General features: G+C 42.6%; 2 protein-coding genes across 3 annotated transcripts in view; one reads left to right on the forward strand and one right to left on the reverse strand.

Annotated features, from left to right (window-relative positions):
- The window catches only part of LOC118390029 (inactive serine/threonine-protein kinase TEX14-like), a 30,122-nt gene extending 30,064 nt beyond the window's left edge, over positions 1 to 58 (reverse strand). Inside the window, exon 1 of the mRNA XM_035780164.2 lies at positions 2 to 58. The gene's annotated coding sequence lies outside the window, so the exon portion shown is untranslated. The remainder of the gene's footprint in view (position 1) is intronic.
- Positions 51 to 17,081, forward strand: rad51c (RAD51 paralog C). 2 transcript variants are annotated; one of them, XM_035780167.2, is made up of 10 exons: positions 51 to 181; positions 329 to 469; positions 695 to 932; positions 1,026 to 1,183; positions 2,964 to 3,097; positions 3,423 to 3,554; positions 6,195 to 6,261; positions 6,599 to 6,659; positions 10,634 to 10,694; positions 16,781 to 17,081. In XM_035780167.2, the coding sequence occupies exons 2-10, from the start codon at positions 352 to 354 to the stop codon at positions 16,904 to 16,906; spliced, it is 1,095 nt and encodes a 364-aa protein (XP_035636060.1). In that variant the 5' UTR covers positions 51 to 181; positions 329 to 351; the 3' UTR covers positions 16,907 to 17,081. The 2 variants fall into 2 exon arrangements, with proteins under 2 accessions (XP_035636060.1, XP_035636061.1); XM_035780168.2 differs by lacking the exon at positions 10,634 to 10,694.

Below are 17,081 nucleotides of genomic sequence, written 5' to 3' on the forward strand. Positions count from 1 at the left end.
CATTTATTTTCCTGGGTTGTGGGTTTACAGTAATTGACAACACGGTGTAATGTAATGACGTGTGTGGGTGGGTGGCGCTAGTAAACACATTTTGGAGGGATTAATGAAAATGGCTCCAGCTATGTAAATTGGTTTCCTCATCGCTAGCTTCAGCAGAAGTAAAACTTGGCTTGCTGAGAAGGTAAGAGGAAAAAATAGTTAAATGAAACTATTTTCGGAGCTACGCATTTACATGGAAGAGTTAGAAACGGGTTTAATGTATCAAACAAAGTAACGTCAAATGGCTTGCTAGCTGTTGAAGTTGTCTACCTGTGTCAATCTCATTCAGGTCGCTGAAACGATAAGCGAAAGATGCAGAGGGATGTTTCGAGCTACGCCATTGCGCCGTCTGTCAAAGTGAAACTCCTCAATGCTGGGTTTCTTTCTGCTGCAGACCTGTGTGACTTGCGACCTCTCCAACTCAGCAAAGGTAGCCAACAAGTCACTGTTATTGATTTTGTCATTACAGTAGTAAATTATAATATAGTTACAGGCCATAAACCGGGTGAAATGCATTACACCTAAATAACCCATATGTATTATTGTCAATATGTGGTACCAGCTAACTTTATTTTACAATGCCTCTCACAGTCCATTATATTTCTACCTTTCAAGCTTGTACTCTTCATCAACCTCTCCATTCCTGTTGTTGTAGAGGCCTGCATCTCCCAGGAGGAGGCAGTAGAGGTGCTGCAGGCTGTGAGGTGTGAGCCTGGCCAGGAGAGAGCAGCAGCAGGCAGGTTGACAGCCCTGGAGCTTCTGGGGAGAGAGCAGGAGCTGGGCACTATAGTCACTTTCTGCTCAGCACTGGATATGGCCCTGGGAGGGGGCATGCCAGTGGGAAAGACTACTGAGGTCTGCGGGGCGCCTGGGGTGGGAAAGACCCAGCTCTGGTAAGCACTGGTACGTCTGTGTGGAAGAGTTACTCAACTTACTCATCTGTTTGCTATAATGTAGTAATAGCACAATAACTCTGTGTTCCTCAGTATCCAGTTGTCAGTAGATGTGCAGATCCCTGCGTGTTTTGGGGGGTTAGGAGGCAAGTCTCTGTACATAGACACAGAGGGCAGCTTCCTGGTCCAGAGGGCTGTGGACCTAGCGCAGGCAGCTGTGGAGCACTGTGGGCTTCTAGCAGAGGATTCAGGTAACTAAGTAGGACAGAACAAAAGCAATCACCCATCATGTAGGATTACTTATAACTGATTTGTGAAGCATCTATTTAGTGCTTATAAAGACTTCAAAATATTGAATGCATTTATTACATCGGTATTGCTACGTTGTCATACACGTAACATTTATACTAGTCTATGAAGAAAATGGTTTACTGATGAGAGTATTTTGTAAATGCTGTCGTGTCTTTGGCTATGCCGGATTAAGTGATATGACATGCTATTCTATAAAATAATTTATCCGTAATTAATATCACCTGATTGAGCTAATCATGTAAATGTAATTAACTAGAGAGTCGGGCACCACAAAATATTATAGAGCTGTTATCTTCCAAATAAACTCTTAAAGACCTAGTAATAATTTACATCAATAGCAGTCAATATTAATCCTCGTCTTAATTCAGTCTCATCTGAAAGTTGTAAATTCTTGGTTATTTGCACGAACCCTGGCTAACAATTTGAATCAGCAATACAAAATTGGGTTTAATTATTTATTTACTAAATACCTAACTAATTACACATGCACGTAATTAAATCATAACTTGGTTACAAATTACATCATAAAGGAAAACATCCCTAGCGGGCAGAACCGATATGACAGCTTGTTACACAAAGGAAAAGGGCTGGGTTTGAGTGAAAGAGCGGGAAGACTGAGGGACACAGGGAGAAGCTATGCTATTGTAAATACAGTATCTGATGCATTCTAAATTACCGCCCATTTGGAAAAGGAAAATGCAATAAATATTTACTCTGAGCTGCGCTTCGGTAGGTTGGTGGTAGATGGAAGGACGTGTTGCCCAACTGAGTCCTTTTGAAGAATGTCTCTGGTTGTCAATTGGATACGTTGTAGTAACGTCGTTGGGTGATAGACGGGATACTCTGTCTGCTCCTTTCTAACCCTCGTTTGCATCTGCTGTTGCTAACTCAACGGCTAGGAGGTATCACTTCTCTAGTGAATAAGAGTTCAAAGTTCATACCATTCGCAACCAAAGCTCACGCTGATGTTGGCTTCTTTTTGTAGTTATTATCTGAACCATTCTGACATAGGACCGTCGTCCTCAGGAACAAGAAGTTATATTGTTGTCAAGGGCTTATATAGGAAGGGAGAGGAGGGCGTGTTTGAAAAGTTTTATAGCCCATGCCCCTTCACAGGGAACATTGAGCAGAGCCATAACTTATGAAGACCCAAATCTCACATTTTAGAAGCTAAAATCACATTTCATCCCATCACGAAAAATGTCATATTCAAACATTTAAATTGAACAACAATTCCATGTGAATCCGATAACTCTGATGTGTAGACTTTCCACTGTAGAGTTTATGTCATCTTATCATTGATGAGAATGTCTCAGATGACAACCGAACTGACATCATATTCATTAAGTACCACCGCATATGTTCAATTGTTCGGATTACCAGAATATAGTTCATTTCCCCCCACCTACTGATGTTCCCAGAATCTCTATGTTAACCAAGGGTTTTACAAATGTAACCTCAGTAGGGTAGAGAGAGGAAAAAGAGGGGAAGAGGTATTTTTATGACTGTCATAAACCTACCCTACCCCCCAGGCCAACGTCATGACAATACTCACATATTGTGATCAACAGTACTGGTGCATGCATTCAATCGCTGGTTGGTCGATTCTTCACAAAATGAACAACACTAGAGAAAAAAAGGGTTATGTCTTAGATTCAAGCCTATTGGAGAAGTTTTGTAGTTTACTGTCTGCTGTATTCTATCTTTTTCCTTTTCCAGAACAGCAGGAAGCCTTGAAGGGGTTCACTGTGGAAACAATCCTCTCCAATTTATTCCTTGTCCGTTGCCATGACTACGTGGAGCTGTTGGCAGAGACATACCTCCTGGCTGACTTCCTGGCTCAGCACCCTGGGGTACCAATCCCCACCAATATGTCACTGATCCTAAAACAGCCAACTAAATCAATTCCAAAGGGGTTATTTCTACAACTTCCATGTTGGGTTGGGCTCTGTTCTGAGTCAAAGGAATTTCTTAACTGAAATGCTCATAGAAAATGTTGACAGCTAGATTTATGGATTGGCTGGAGCAAAATAGCAAAACAAAAAATGAGAAACATTGAAACCTCAAAGACAGCATTCATACAATACTTAGCAGAAACCATGTTCCAATGTAAATCTGCAACTCATTTGCTTGTGGCTTTTGGATGGTAATTTGGGCACTTTTGTTAATCCAATCTAGGTCCGGCTGGTGGTGATTGACAGCATTGCCTTCTCGTTTCGCCATGACTTTGAGGACCTCTCCCAGAGGACCCGCCTCTTGAACGGCCTCGCCCAGCGGCTCATCCAGATGGCCACCAATCACAACGTCGCGGTATGACCTGTGACACTTGTCCACTTAGCCTAGTGTCAAAGACCCCAGATGTTGCCTCACCAATAGGGTTGCAAAATTCTGTGAATTCTAAGTTCCCTGTTTCTTTCTCCAACCGGGATTTTGGGAAAACCAGGAAATGTATTGAAAGTTCCTGGAATTTTGCAACCCTACTCACCAACGTGCACTCATTTCTTATCTGTCCTCTCTTTAACCCTTCTTTTTATCTGATGACTATTATTTTCATTACTTAATAAAAGATCATCAAAAAGGGAAACCACAACTATAGAGTCCAGTGATAACCACAGCCTCCCTTTATAGAGCCTATCTGCCCGCTCCCTCTTGCAAACTACTATAATGTACAGTGCTGTAACTCTGAGCCCTCCTTTCAAGCCCAACAGAGACCAGGCTTGCCAGACTTGCATTGTCTTTCTCTTTCCTTACTCAGTATTTACCGTCCATGTCTGGTCCCAATCCAACTATGCATCTAGACTAAGCGCTCTCATTCCAAGAGATCAAATTTAAAATTAATTTCAAATCAAATTTATTTATATAGCCCTTCGTACATCAGCTGATATCTCAATTTGATTTGATTTTGATAAAATGTCTCTTATAAGTGCAATACTGATTTAAGCAGCCAGGTAGATTGAGGTCTAAATGGGACATCCGCTCTGTGCCAGAATGGCGCTGGTCAGTATTTCTTTTAAATCAGCAAAGAGTTCTCTTAAGGTACATGGAGCAAATTAATTTTGTTGTAGTAATTTGTTGCTTATTTGCACTCAGGAACAGCCTGTACCAATTTGGATCCCTACAGGGGCTTATTTAATGTTCCTTTTCAAAAGTGGCAACTTGATATTAGTTAATTCTATAAACAAGGGATAAGTGTTGATTTGAAAATAGTATTGTTGACAAACCGCATTCAACATAACAATCTTCCAGTTGAATGAGGGAAAGCTCAGTTTGTTTTGAAAGTGTATTATAAAAGTTTGGTTACTAGCCAGCTACATTTTTGAGTTTGGATCACGCGACGCTGGTTGCCATCAGTTGCTTGGACTGCTACAATCTGTTCAGTGATCCTGTCAGGTTTGAGGAGCTAGCCTAGCTGCCTATCAAGCTAGCCTAGCTGCCTATCAAGCTAGCCTAGCTGCCTATCAAGCTAGCCTGGGTCTAAATACTGTAATATTGCTGTGACTCTTATGTGGATGATAAAATATTTGTTGGTCTGATGTGATTTAATAAGGAGCATCCAGATGCCGCACTTGAGGAATTTATGCAATTGCTTCTTCCAATTATTGATAAACATTCAAAGGGTTTTCTTTAATGGAAGCTTCTCTAATGTCAAACATGTAACGTGTGGTGTACTGCAGGGCAGCTCTCTGGGCCCTCTAATATTTTATATTTTACCAATGACCTGCCATTGGCATTAAACAAAGCATGCATGTCTATGTATGCTGATGATTCAACAATGTACACATCAGCTAATAAAGTCACTGAAACCCTTAAAGAGTTGGTCTTTTTTGGAATGGGTGGCCAGTAATAAACTGGTCCTGAACATCTCTAAAACTAAGAGCATTGTATTTGGTACAAATCATTTTAGATCTCAGCTGAATCTGGTAATGAATGGTGTGGCTGTTGAACGGGTTGAGGAGACTGACTTACCTGGTGTTACCTTACATCAACATATAGATTCAATGGTTATGTAGATGGATGAGAGGTCTGTTTGGGAAGAAAGGACTCTGCTTTTTTTGACACCATCCTCCAGATGGATTATTGTCCAGTCATATGGTCAAGTGCTGCAAAGAAAGACCTTGTTAAGCTGAAGCTGGCCCAGAACAAAGTCTTGCTCTTCATTTTAATCAGAGGGCTAATATTAATACTATGCACGCCAGTCTCTCTTGGTTAAGAGTTGAGAAAAGACGGACTGCGTCACTTGTTTTTATAAGAAACATTTAGTTTGAAATTCCAAATTCATTTTCATAGTCAACTCGCACACAGCACTGGTACTCACACTTATGACAACAGGGGTCTTTTAACAGTACCCAGGTCCACAACAAATTCAAGGAAACGTACAGTATTATACTGAGCCATTAATGCATGAAACTACCATCTTTTATATAGCGCAAGTGAACAGCAAACCTTGTTTCAAAAAAACAATAAAGCAACACCAATGCCTCTCCCCAATGTGACCTACTTGTGTTTTTTTATTTAACTAGGCAAGTCAGTTAAGGACAAATTCTTATTTTCAATGATGGCGTAGGAACAGTGCCTCTGCCTTATTCATGGGCAGAACAACAGATTCTTTCCCCCCTTGTCAGCTTGGGAGATTCAATCTTGCAACCTTTCGGTTACTAGTCCAAGGCTCTAACCACTAGGCTACTTGCCGCGCCAGTACGTGTAACTGTTAGATGCACACACACTACATGTTAATGTTTTTAAATGTATATCAATTGTAAAGTCTCGTCTGTAGTCTTTTTCATATGTGTCAGACCCCAGTAAGACTAGCTGTCATCATTGGCGTTGGCTAAAGGGATCATAATATATCAATTGTGGTGGCAATACATTCAAGCAATTTGTGAAAAGTAATAGGTACACTCTGACTTGGAATAATATAACTCTTGAAACTTCCATTTCCTTCGTGTTTAGGTTATTCTTACCAATCAGATGACTACAAAGGTTTGGAGTGGCCAATCGAAGCTTGTTCCTGCCTTAGGTGAGAAGGGCTGTTGTGATGCACTGACTGTAGATGCTACAAACAATAATACCTACCCCCCCCGTAAACTGTACATGAAAATTATGTAACAAACAGTTAGGGCCAATAATTACTGTACATTTTGCAATTCAGACAGTCATATACCTCTCCCAACTTTTAAACCCAACTCATTTACTGTACAATTAGCTTTTGCCTGTCTGCCAATGGCTCATAAATATTTCTTAGTGGCATGTGTGGCTGTGCTAAGTAGCTGTTGTTAAATATGTGAGCGTGTCACTGATTGTAGACGTGGTTAACATGGCTCTGTGTGGGTGTCTATCGTCTTGTAAATCTGCAGGTGAGAGCTGGGGTCACGCTGCTACACAGAGACTCATCCTACACTGGGAGGGCACACACAGGTACTGTACTAACACCCCTTTACGTGGATGGTCTCTGGAAGGAAGCCTACCTGCTACCACAATTATTTGTCTCTGCCAGGGTTTCTGTTAGGAAAATTTGGCACTGGACAACGTGACCAGCAAGATTGACATTTACCAAACATTTGAGAAATTACCGGACTTCCATATGCATTGGGTGCGTAACGCATTAGGGCGTCCACCCACGGTGCTCAAAATCACATGTAGATTATTGTAATTCATTTTAACAGAATATAAATTAGCCTGTAAAGTTATAATATAGAACAACATTCTTATATCCACATGACCAGTTTAATTGAAAAACAAAACATCGCCCGTTGCATATTCATCCCTGCTTTAAATCATAACTGAATATCATTTAAAAATGTATATATTTAGCCTAGAAGAACAAGTTTCCTACACAGTAAGGAAACACAACTTCAAAATATAATATTTGTGTAATATAATTTGCGAACGACCTGTCCTATAGGCTATTTGTTTGACCATTTTAATGAATAAATAACAAAACACAGCTGTTTTCAAATACAGTCTAGGGCTCTCTGATTTAATTTAGCCTGGGCACGAACAAAACACTGCTGTCTACGAAAACCAGGGCCAGCCCGCCCCATTGCCGCTGCGATTCAGCATCATGGCAGTGGAAGAGGCCACTCTAGGTGGCCACAAAATGAAAAAATGATATAAAACTAATGTTGGACAATCAAATTATATATGTAAATTAACAATTCGTTAAGGCTGGTTCATTGAGGGAAAGCTTATTTTGCAAGGCTCCTGTGAAACAAGGCCTGCGCCATACATTTATGGAAGTACTCGTTTCCAAAGCTCAAATGATATCACTCTTTTTACAGTTTTACTGGATTATTGTCATTTGATTTATCGTGGGGTCGTGACTAGTGTTTTTATATATATATATATATAACACACATCTCAACATCAACTGTTCAGAGGAGACTGCGTGAATCAGGCCTTCATGGTCGAATTGCTGCAAAGAAACTACTACTAAATCAAATCAAATCAAATTTTATTTGTCACATACACATGGTTAGCAGATGTTAATGCGAGTGTAGCGAAATGCTTGTGCTTCTAGTTCCGACAATGCAGTGATAACCAACAAGTAATCGAACTAACAATTCCAAAACTACTGTCTTATACACAGTGTAAGGGGATAAAGAATATGTACATAAGGATATATGAATGAGTGATGGTACAGAGCAGCATACAGTAGATGGTATCGAGTACAGTATATACATATGAGATGAGTATGTAGACAAAGTAAACAAAGTGGCATAGTTAAAGTGGCTAGTGATACATGTATTACATAAGGATGCAGTCGATGATGTAGAGTACAGTATATACGTATGCATATGAGATTAATAATGTAGGGTAAGTATCATTATATAAGGTAGCATTGTTTAAAGTGGCTAGTGATATATTTACATAATTTCCCATCAATTCCCATTATTAAAGTGGCTGGAGTTGGGTCAGTGTCAATGACAGTGTGTTGGCAGCAGCCACTCAATGTTAGTGGTGGCTGTTTAACAGTCTGATGGCCTTGAGATAGAAGCTGTTTTTCAGTCTCTCGGTCCCAGCTTTGATGCACCTGTACTGACCTCGCCTTCTGGATGATAGCGGGGTGGTTCGGGTGGTTGATGTCCTTGATGATCTTTATGGCCTTCCTGTAACATCGGGTGGTGTAGGTGTCCTGGAGGGCAGGTAGTTTGCTCCCGGTGATGGACACCACACTCCGAGGGCCCTCACCTCCTCCCTGTAGGCAGTCTCGTCGTTGTTGGTAATCAAGCCTACCACTGTTGTGTCGTCCACAATCTTGATGATTGAGTTGGAGGCGTGCTTGGCCACGCAGTCGTGGGTGAACAGGGAGTACAGGAGAGGGCTCAGAACGCACCCTTGTGGGGCCCCCGTGTTGAGGATCAGCGGGGAGGAGATGTTGTTGCCTACCCTCACCACCTGGGGGCGGCCCGTCAGGAAGTCCAGTACCCAGTTGCACAGGGAGGGGTCGAGACCCAGGGTCTCGAGCTTGATGACGAGCTTGGAGGGTACTATGGTGTTGAATGCCGAGCTGTAGTCTATGAACAGCATTCTCACATAGGTATTCCTCTTGTCCAGGTGGGTTAGGGCAGTGTGCAGTGTGGTTGAGATTGCATCGTCTGTGGACCTATTTGGGCGGTAAGCAAATTGGAGTGGGTCTAGGGTGTCAGGTAGGGTGGAGGTGATATGGTCCTTGACTAGTCTCTCAAAGCACTTCATGATGACGGAAGTGAGTGCTACGGGGCGGTAGTCGTTTAGCTCAGTTACCTTAGCTTTCTTGGGAACAGAAACAATGGTGGCCCTCTTGAAGCATGTGGGAACAGCAGACTGGTATAGGGATTGATTGAATATGTCCGTAAACACACCGGCCAGCTGGTCTGCGCATGCTCTGAGGGCGTGGCTGGGGATGCCGTCTGGGCCTGCAGCCTTGCGAGGGTTAACACGTTTAAATGTCTTACTCACCTCGGCTGCAGTGAAGGAGAGACCGCATGTTTTCGTTGCAGGCCGTGTCAGTGGCACTGTATTGTCCTCAAAGCGGGCAAAAAGTTATTTAGTCTGCCTGGGAGCAAGACATCCTGGTCCGTGACTGGGCTGGGTTTCTTCTTGTAGTCCGTGATTGACTGTAGACCCTGCCACATGCCTCTTGTGTCTGAGCCATTGAATTGAGATTCCACTTTGTCTCTGTACTGACGCTTAGCTTGTTTAATAGCCTTGCGGAGGGAATAGCTGCATTGTTTATATTCGGACATGTTACCAGACACCTTGCCCTGATTAAAAGCAGTGGTTCGCGCTTTCAGTTTCACGCGAATGCTGCCATCAATCCACGGTTTCTGGTTAGGGAATGTTTTTTTTTTCGTTGCTATGGGAACGACATCTTCGACGCACGTTCTAATGAACTCGCACACCGAATCAGCGTATTCGTCAATATTTTTATCTGACGCAATACGAAACATGTCCCAGTCCACGTGATGGAAGCAGTCTTGGAGTGTGGAGTCAGCTTGGTCTGACCAGCGTTGGACAGACCTCAGCGTGGGAGCCTCTTGTTTTAGTTTCTGCCTGTAGGCAGGGATCAGCAAAATGGAGTCGTGGTCAGCTTTTCCGAAAGGGGGGCGGGGCAGGGCCTTATATGCGTCGCGGAAGTTAGAGTAACAATGATCCAAGGTTTTACCACCCCTGGTTGTGTAATCGATATGCTGATAAAATTTAGGGAGTCTTGTTTTCAGATTAGCTTTGTTAAAATCCCCAGCTACAATGAATGCAGCCTCCGGATAAATGGTTTCCAGTTTGCAAAGAGTTAAATAAAGTTCGTTCAGAGCCATCGATGTGTCTGCTTGGGGGGGGGATATATACGGCTGTGATTATAATCGAAGAGAATTCTCTTGGAAGATAATGCGGTCTACATTTGATTGTGAGGAATTCTAAATCCGATGAACAGAAGGATTTGAGTTCCTGTATGTTTCCTTCATCACACCATGTCTCGTTAGTCATGAGGCATACGCCCCCGCCACTCTTCTTACCAGAAAGATGTTTGTTTCTGTCGGCGCGATGCGTGGAGAAACCTGTTGGCTGCACCGCATCGGATAGCGTCTTCCCAGTAAGCCATGTTTCCGTGAAGCAGAGAACGTTACAGTCTCTGATGTCCCTCTGGAATGCTACCCTTGCTCGGATTTCGTCAACCTTGTTGTCAAGAGACTGGACATTGGCAAGAAGAATGCTAGGTAGTGGTGCGCGATGTGCCCTTTTTCGGAGTCTGACCAGAAGACCGCCTCGTTTCCCTCTTTTTCGGAGTCGTTTTCTTGGGTCGCTGCATTCTGTATGGAATGCAGGTGATAAGACACAGGCCATTGTAAATTATTATTTTTGTTCAAAAGTTAGTTGAGTACCATGTCCTCACCTCTGTTTCCTTCTCCTAGACTTGCATCCCTGTACAAGTCACCCAGCCAAAGGGAGGCCACAGTACCCTACCAGATCACTGTGAGTACACAACACTGGCTTTCTCCCAACACTCTCAAATGGCATCCTTTCCTCACCTCCTGTCCATCATGACTAGTGATTGGTGAAAAGATTGGATAGTCCACTTCCAACCATATTTCTTTTATCTATCTTGTCCTTCCAAACCAGTGGTAATGAAGGAAAGGAGTTGGGCCAAATGTATGTTGTTTATGCAATAACTTTGTGTATAAACTATTTTTGCACCTGGAAAACTGGAGTCATCGCCTCTGTGAGGGGTCTTTTTGGAATGTTTACAGCCCCTAAAACCATTTTTGGATATAATTTTATTACTGGAGGAAAATACACTAGCTGTGTTCAAATACCCATATTGAGTATATACTATTAGTTAATTTTAGTATACTGTAAACGAACGGTATGGTTTCAGTTGAGCGTACTGGCACTTTGCCTGTCTACCTGAAGTTGATGCTGTTGCGATGAAACCTCTTGCTAGCTTGTTAACATAACAAATGACTAGCTAGACATTTTACGACTTCGGGTGTGTTCATAAATTCAATCTGGAGTGCTAGAGTGCGCTCTGGGAGTTTGTAAATTTAGAGCGGTTCGCTCTCTGAGATTTCAGAGCACACACTGATTACTTGATTACATTGCTCTTCATTTTCTTAAAAGTTGTCATAATTGGTTAAAGCAATACATTTGTATCCGCTTTCATCGGACTTCGGCAGCATTTTCTGCCATTTTCTTCAAATCTGAAAATGTTGTGAAGCCACGCCCATTTTCTGAATTGCATTATGGGTCCTAAAAGCACAGAAATAGTGTCCACTGCTTGAATACTTCGTATTTTGGCAGATTTTAGTACGATTCATACTATGGCCAATAAGCATACTATATACTCAATTTATGTCACAAATAGTACGGTTAGTATGAGTATTTGAACACAGCTACTATGTTGATGTATGACTGTGTATAATAAATACTGCAATGCCAACAGCTGTGGTTGAATTGAGCTTTAAGACTCTCAATCAAATTAAAGTTTATTTGTCACGTGCGCTGAATACAACAGGTGAAATGCTTATTTACAGGCTCTAACCAATAGTCCAAAAAATGTATTAGGTGAACAATAGGTAGGTAAAGAAATAAAACAACAGTAAAAAGACAGGCTATATACAGTAGCGAGGTTATAAAAGTAGCTAGGCTACATACAGTGGTCCTTCTGTAGCTCAGTTGGTAGAGCATGGCGCTTGTAACGCCAGGGTAGTGGGTTCGATCCCCGGGACCACCCATACGTAGAATGTATGCACACATGACTGTAAGTCGCTTTGGATAAAAGCGTCTGCTAAATGGCATATATTATTTTTTTATTATTTTACAGACACCGGTTAGTCAGGCTGATTGAGGTAGTATGTAGATATGGTTAAAGTGACTGCATAGATCAACAGAGAGTAGCAGTGGCGTAAAAGTGGGGTTGGCAGGTGGTGGTAGGTGGGACACAATGCAGATAGCCCGGTTAGCCAATGTGTGGGAGCACTGGTTGGTCGGCCCAATTGAGGTAGTATATACATGAATGTATAGTTAAAGTGACTATGCAGCTTAGCCCCAGTGATGTACTGGGCCGTACGTACTACCCTCTGTAGTGTCCTGGGGTTCAGAGGCCGAGCAATTGCCGTACCAGGCAGTGATGCAACCAGTCAGGATACTTTCGATGTTGCAGCTGTAAAAACTTTTGAGGATCTCAGGACCCATGCCAAATCTTTTTATTTTCCTGAGGGGGAATAGGCTTTGTTGTGCCCTCTACACAACTATCTTGGTGACCATTCTAGTTTGCTGATGTGGACACCAAGGAACTTGAAGCTCTCAACCTGCTCCACTACAGCCCCGTCAATGAGAATGAGGGCATGCTCGGTCCTCCTTTTCTGTAGTCCACAATCCTCTCCTTAGTCTTGGTAACTTTGAGGGATAGGTTGTTATTCTGGTACCACCCGGCCAGGTCTCTGACTTCCTCCCTATAGGATGTCTCGTCGTTGTTGGTGATCAGGCCTACCACTGTTGTGTCATCTGCAAACTTTATGATGGTGTTGGAGTCATGCCTGGCCATGCAGTCGTGGGTGAACAGGGAGTACAGGAGGGGACTGAGCACGCACCCCTGGGGAGCTCCAGTATTGAGGATCAGTGTGACAGATGTGTTGCTGCCTACCCTCACCACCTGAGGGTGGAGCATCCGGAAGTCCAGGATCCAGTTGTAGAGGGAGGTGTTTAGTCCCAGGATCCTTAGCTTAGTGATGAGCTTTGAGGGTACTATGGTGCTGAACGCTGAGTTGCAGTCAATGAATAGCATTCTCACATAAGTGTTCCTTTTATTCAGGTGGGAAAGGGCAGTGTGGAGTGCAATAGAGATTGCATCATCTGTGGATCTGTTTGTGCGGTATGCAAATTGGAGTGGGTCTAGGGTTTCTGGGATAATGGTGTTGATGTGAGCCATTTACCAACCTTTGAAAGCACTTCATGGCTACGGACGTGAGTGCTATGGGTCTGTAGTCATTTAGGCAGGTTGCCTTTGTGTTCTTGGGCACAGGAACTATGGTGGTCTGCTTGAAACATGTTGGTATTACAGACTTAATCAGGGACATGTTGAAAATGTCAGTGAAGACACCTGCCAGTTGGTCAGCACACGTCATGGTAATCCGTCTGGCCCCGCAGCCTTGTGTATGTTGACCTGTTTAAAGGTCTTACTCACGTCCTCTACGGTGAGCGTGATCACACAGTCGTCCGGAACAGCTGATGCTCTCATTCATGCCTCAGTGTTGCTTGGTTCGACGTGAGCATAGAAGTGATTTAGCTCGTGTCACTGGGCAGCTGGCGGCTGTGCTTCCCTTTAGCCTGTAATTAGTTTGCAAGCCCTGCCTATTAAGACAAGCATCGGAGCCGGTGTAGTATGATGCAATCTTAGCCCCTGTATTGACGCTTTGCCTGTTTGATGGTTTGTCACAGAGCATAGCAGAATTTCTTGTAAGCTTCCGGGTTAGAGTCCCGCACCTTGAAAGCGTCGGTTCTACCCTTTAGCTCAGTGCGAATATTGCCTGTATCCATGGCTTCTGGTTGGGGTATGTACGTACAGTCACTGTGGGGACGACGTCCTCAATGCACTTATTGATAAAGCCAGTGACTGATGTGGTGTACTCAATGCCATCAGAAGAATCCCGGGAACATGTTCCAGTCTGTGATAGCAAAACAGTCCTGTAGGTTAGCATCTGCTTCATCTGACCACTTTTTTATAGAATGAGTCACTGGTGCTTACTGCTTTAATTTTCGCTTGTAAGCAGGAATCAGGAGGATAGAGTTCCATTCACTATTTAAGTGTGTAGCTGACATGCATTTTTATCCCCGCTGGCCCGGTTTCAATACTGGTGCATGATAATAGTCTAAATCAAAACAAATGTCAAACATATGTAAAGACCAGATTAAATCAAGAATAATCTGATGGGTGATTTATCACTTGTGAATTATATATTATCATTATCATTTGTGAATGATGCCAAGCATAAACAATGCCTTTATTTTATTGTTTTTGCGACTTGTTCAAATCATAGTTGCACACCTCATGTAGCCCTGCTCATAGGGCCTATATGTTTTAATGTTTGTATCAAAAGTAAAGTGGCCAAATAACTAATTCAAATTAAGCACGTTTAATCTGCTTTACAAGGGGTGTAGAGTTTAACTGGCATACATAAGCAGTGAGTTTCAAGTTTGGGGAAGATAATTTTCACCATGAAAATGCACCTTTTATAATAAAAGCATTACATGCATAACTGCATTTGCGGTCACTTTTGATGATGGTGTTTTCCGCTATTGGAACATTTGCGTTTTATAGCCTACTAACGTGTGCATTGCTGCGCTTGTAGTATGAAGAAATAGCCTAATAGTTTATCAATATTTTAAGCTAAATGTTCTGATCTGTTGCGTCAGCCATATTGCATGAAGTTTTTTTTATGCTAGTGGTTGTATTAATTTGGGATCTATTGTATCCCACAACTGTCCCAGAATGTTTTGGATTATTTATTTATTGCACAGAATAGAATAGGTACATTTTTGTACTATGGGGGATAGTAGATTGACAGAGGTTAGTGCTTTTGCATCAAGATTTTGTTAGGCCTACTCATCTTGTTGGCAGACAAAGTAAATGTGGATAGTTCTTCCAATATCTTCAATATGCACCTCGGAATTGGATAAGGACGCTCGCAGTTGTGCGATCACGTGACAGAACCATGTGAGTGAAAGGCGCTTCGGATTGCGCAGCACACTCGGAGGAGAAGAACGCAGCACCAAACATTGATTTTTTTTATGGTGCATTACAGCCACAAAGGGGATGCCGCTGTGAAATTTGAGGCATTATCAAATGCTTGTCAAATTGTGAATGAGAGACATGATGTCTGTACAGCCTGTGCAAAATACAAAGCAGAGCTCATGCCTTTCAAGCAACGTTTTTTAAATCATCATTAGTCTCATCATGCAGCCTTACAATGTATTAAAAATCAAAACATACAGCCTAACGTTTCTAGAACAACTAAAGTTACATTAATAACTCTAAATTAAGCATGTAGGATTACCTATTTATTTGTTAACAGCTCAACACAGAATAGTCGCATGTGCGCAATCCCTCAAATCGTTTTGGAGAAAATATTTGTATTTTATTTAGCTTTGATCAATTGGATTCTTAATATTATAATATAAAATAGTTCCATGGAATTCTAAGAACATCTTGTCTGCTAAATTTACTAGTGTAGCCCACAGCCATTTTGGCATAGCCACATCAGGACCTAACATAAGGACAACTCAAAGTATGCAATTATTTCCTTCTGAAATAGAAGGAAAAAAGGAACACCTACGTGAGAATGCTGTTCATTGACTACAGCTCAGCGTTCAACACCATAGTACCCTCCAAGCTCATCACTAAACTAAGGACCCTGGGATTAATCACTTCCCTCTGCCATTGGATACTGGGCATTGACAGGTCACCCCCAGGTGGGGGTAGGCAAAAACCCATCTGCCATGCTAACCCTCAACACGGGGGCCACTCGGGGGTGCGTGCTTAACCCCCCCTCCCGTACTCACTGTTCACCCACGATTACGTGGTCCCATATGACTCCAACATTTTATTTTTTACACCCCCGTTTCTCCCGAATTTCGTGGTATCCAATTGTTTAGTAGCTACTATCTTGTCTCATCGCTACAACTCCCGTACGGGCTCGGGAGAGACTAAGGTCAAAGCCATTCGTCCTCCAAAACACAAGCCAACCAAGCCGCACTGCTTCTTAACACAACGCACATCCAACTCGGAAGCCAGCCGCACCAATGTGTTGGAGGAAATACAGTGCACCTGGCGACCTGGTTAGCGTGCACTGCGCCCGGCCCGCCACAGGAGTCGCTAGTGCGCGATGAGACAAGGATATCCCTACCGGCCTAACCTAACCCCCATATCCCTACCGGCCTAACCGGTTAGGGATAGCCCAGTACATCACTGGGGCGAAGCTCCCTGTCATCTAGGACCTCTACCAGTCACTCCGACTACCTCGTACCCCAGTACACTGACTCTGTACAGGAAAGTCCTTGTATGTAGCTTTTATATAGCCTCATTATAGTTTTGTGTTGCTCTTTTATCTATTTGCTAATATTCTAACTGCATTGTTGGGAAATGGCGTGTAAGTAAGCACTTCATGGTGAAGTCTACACTTGTTGTATTTGGCGAATGTGACAAATAAAATGTTATTTCATAATCTAAATTTACTTTGTGGCTAGCACTACAAATGGCTATAATACACACATAAAATACTGAGCTGTGGAAGAAAAAGCTCAGACCTTGCAGAGCAATGGAAGGTATTGCACCCCATAGTGAAACGTACCAGCCACGTAGAGCACTATTAAAGTTTCATAACATATCTGATGTTTCTTATGCTTATGTACTTTTAAAAACCTAATTTCTACATGTCAGTCATATTGCACCTTGAAATATGTTATTATTTTCTATTCAGATTTTTGTTCTGTAAACTGATTATACAACCCCACTGAGGGAATAAATCGTTATGCTTTATATTTGGCCAATTCCTCACTCCCAGGGTCAAGGCTTTCGAGACGCGCCCCCCTCAGACCAACCAAAGGCCTCAGATGACCCCTCTGTGAGACAATCGGGAAGCTTGAGCAAGCGTCCCCGGACGGAAGAGGACCAATCTTCAAGAACATAGGGAAACGAGTGGTTTTAGACCATGAATGTGAAATATTGTTTTGTTTGAATGGTATTATACTTAGGGGAACAAAAACCCAATATACTCTTGTCTGTACAGTTTGTTGCTGAATATTTTGCTCAACACAATGTACAGTATTTACACTGAGTTGAAATACAATATTTGCCTCTGTCAA

This window comes from Oncorhynchus keta, chromosome 11, assembly GCF_023373465.1.
Source record: "Oncorhynchus keta strain PuntledgeMale-10-30-2019 chromosome 11, Oket_V2, whole genome shotgun sequence".
NCBI lineage: Eukaryota > Metazoa > Chordata > Actinopteri > Salmoniformes > Salmonidae > Oncorhynchus > Oncorhynchus keta.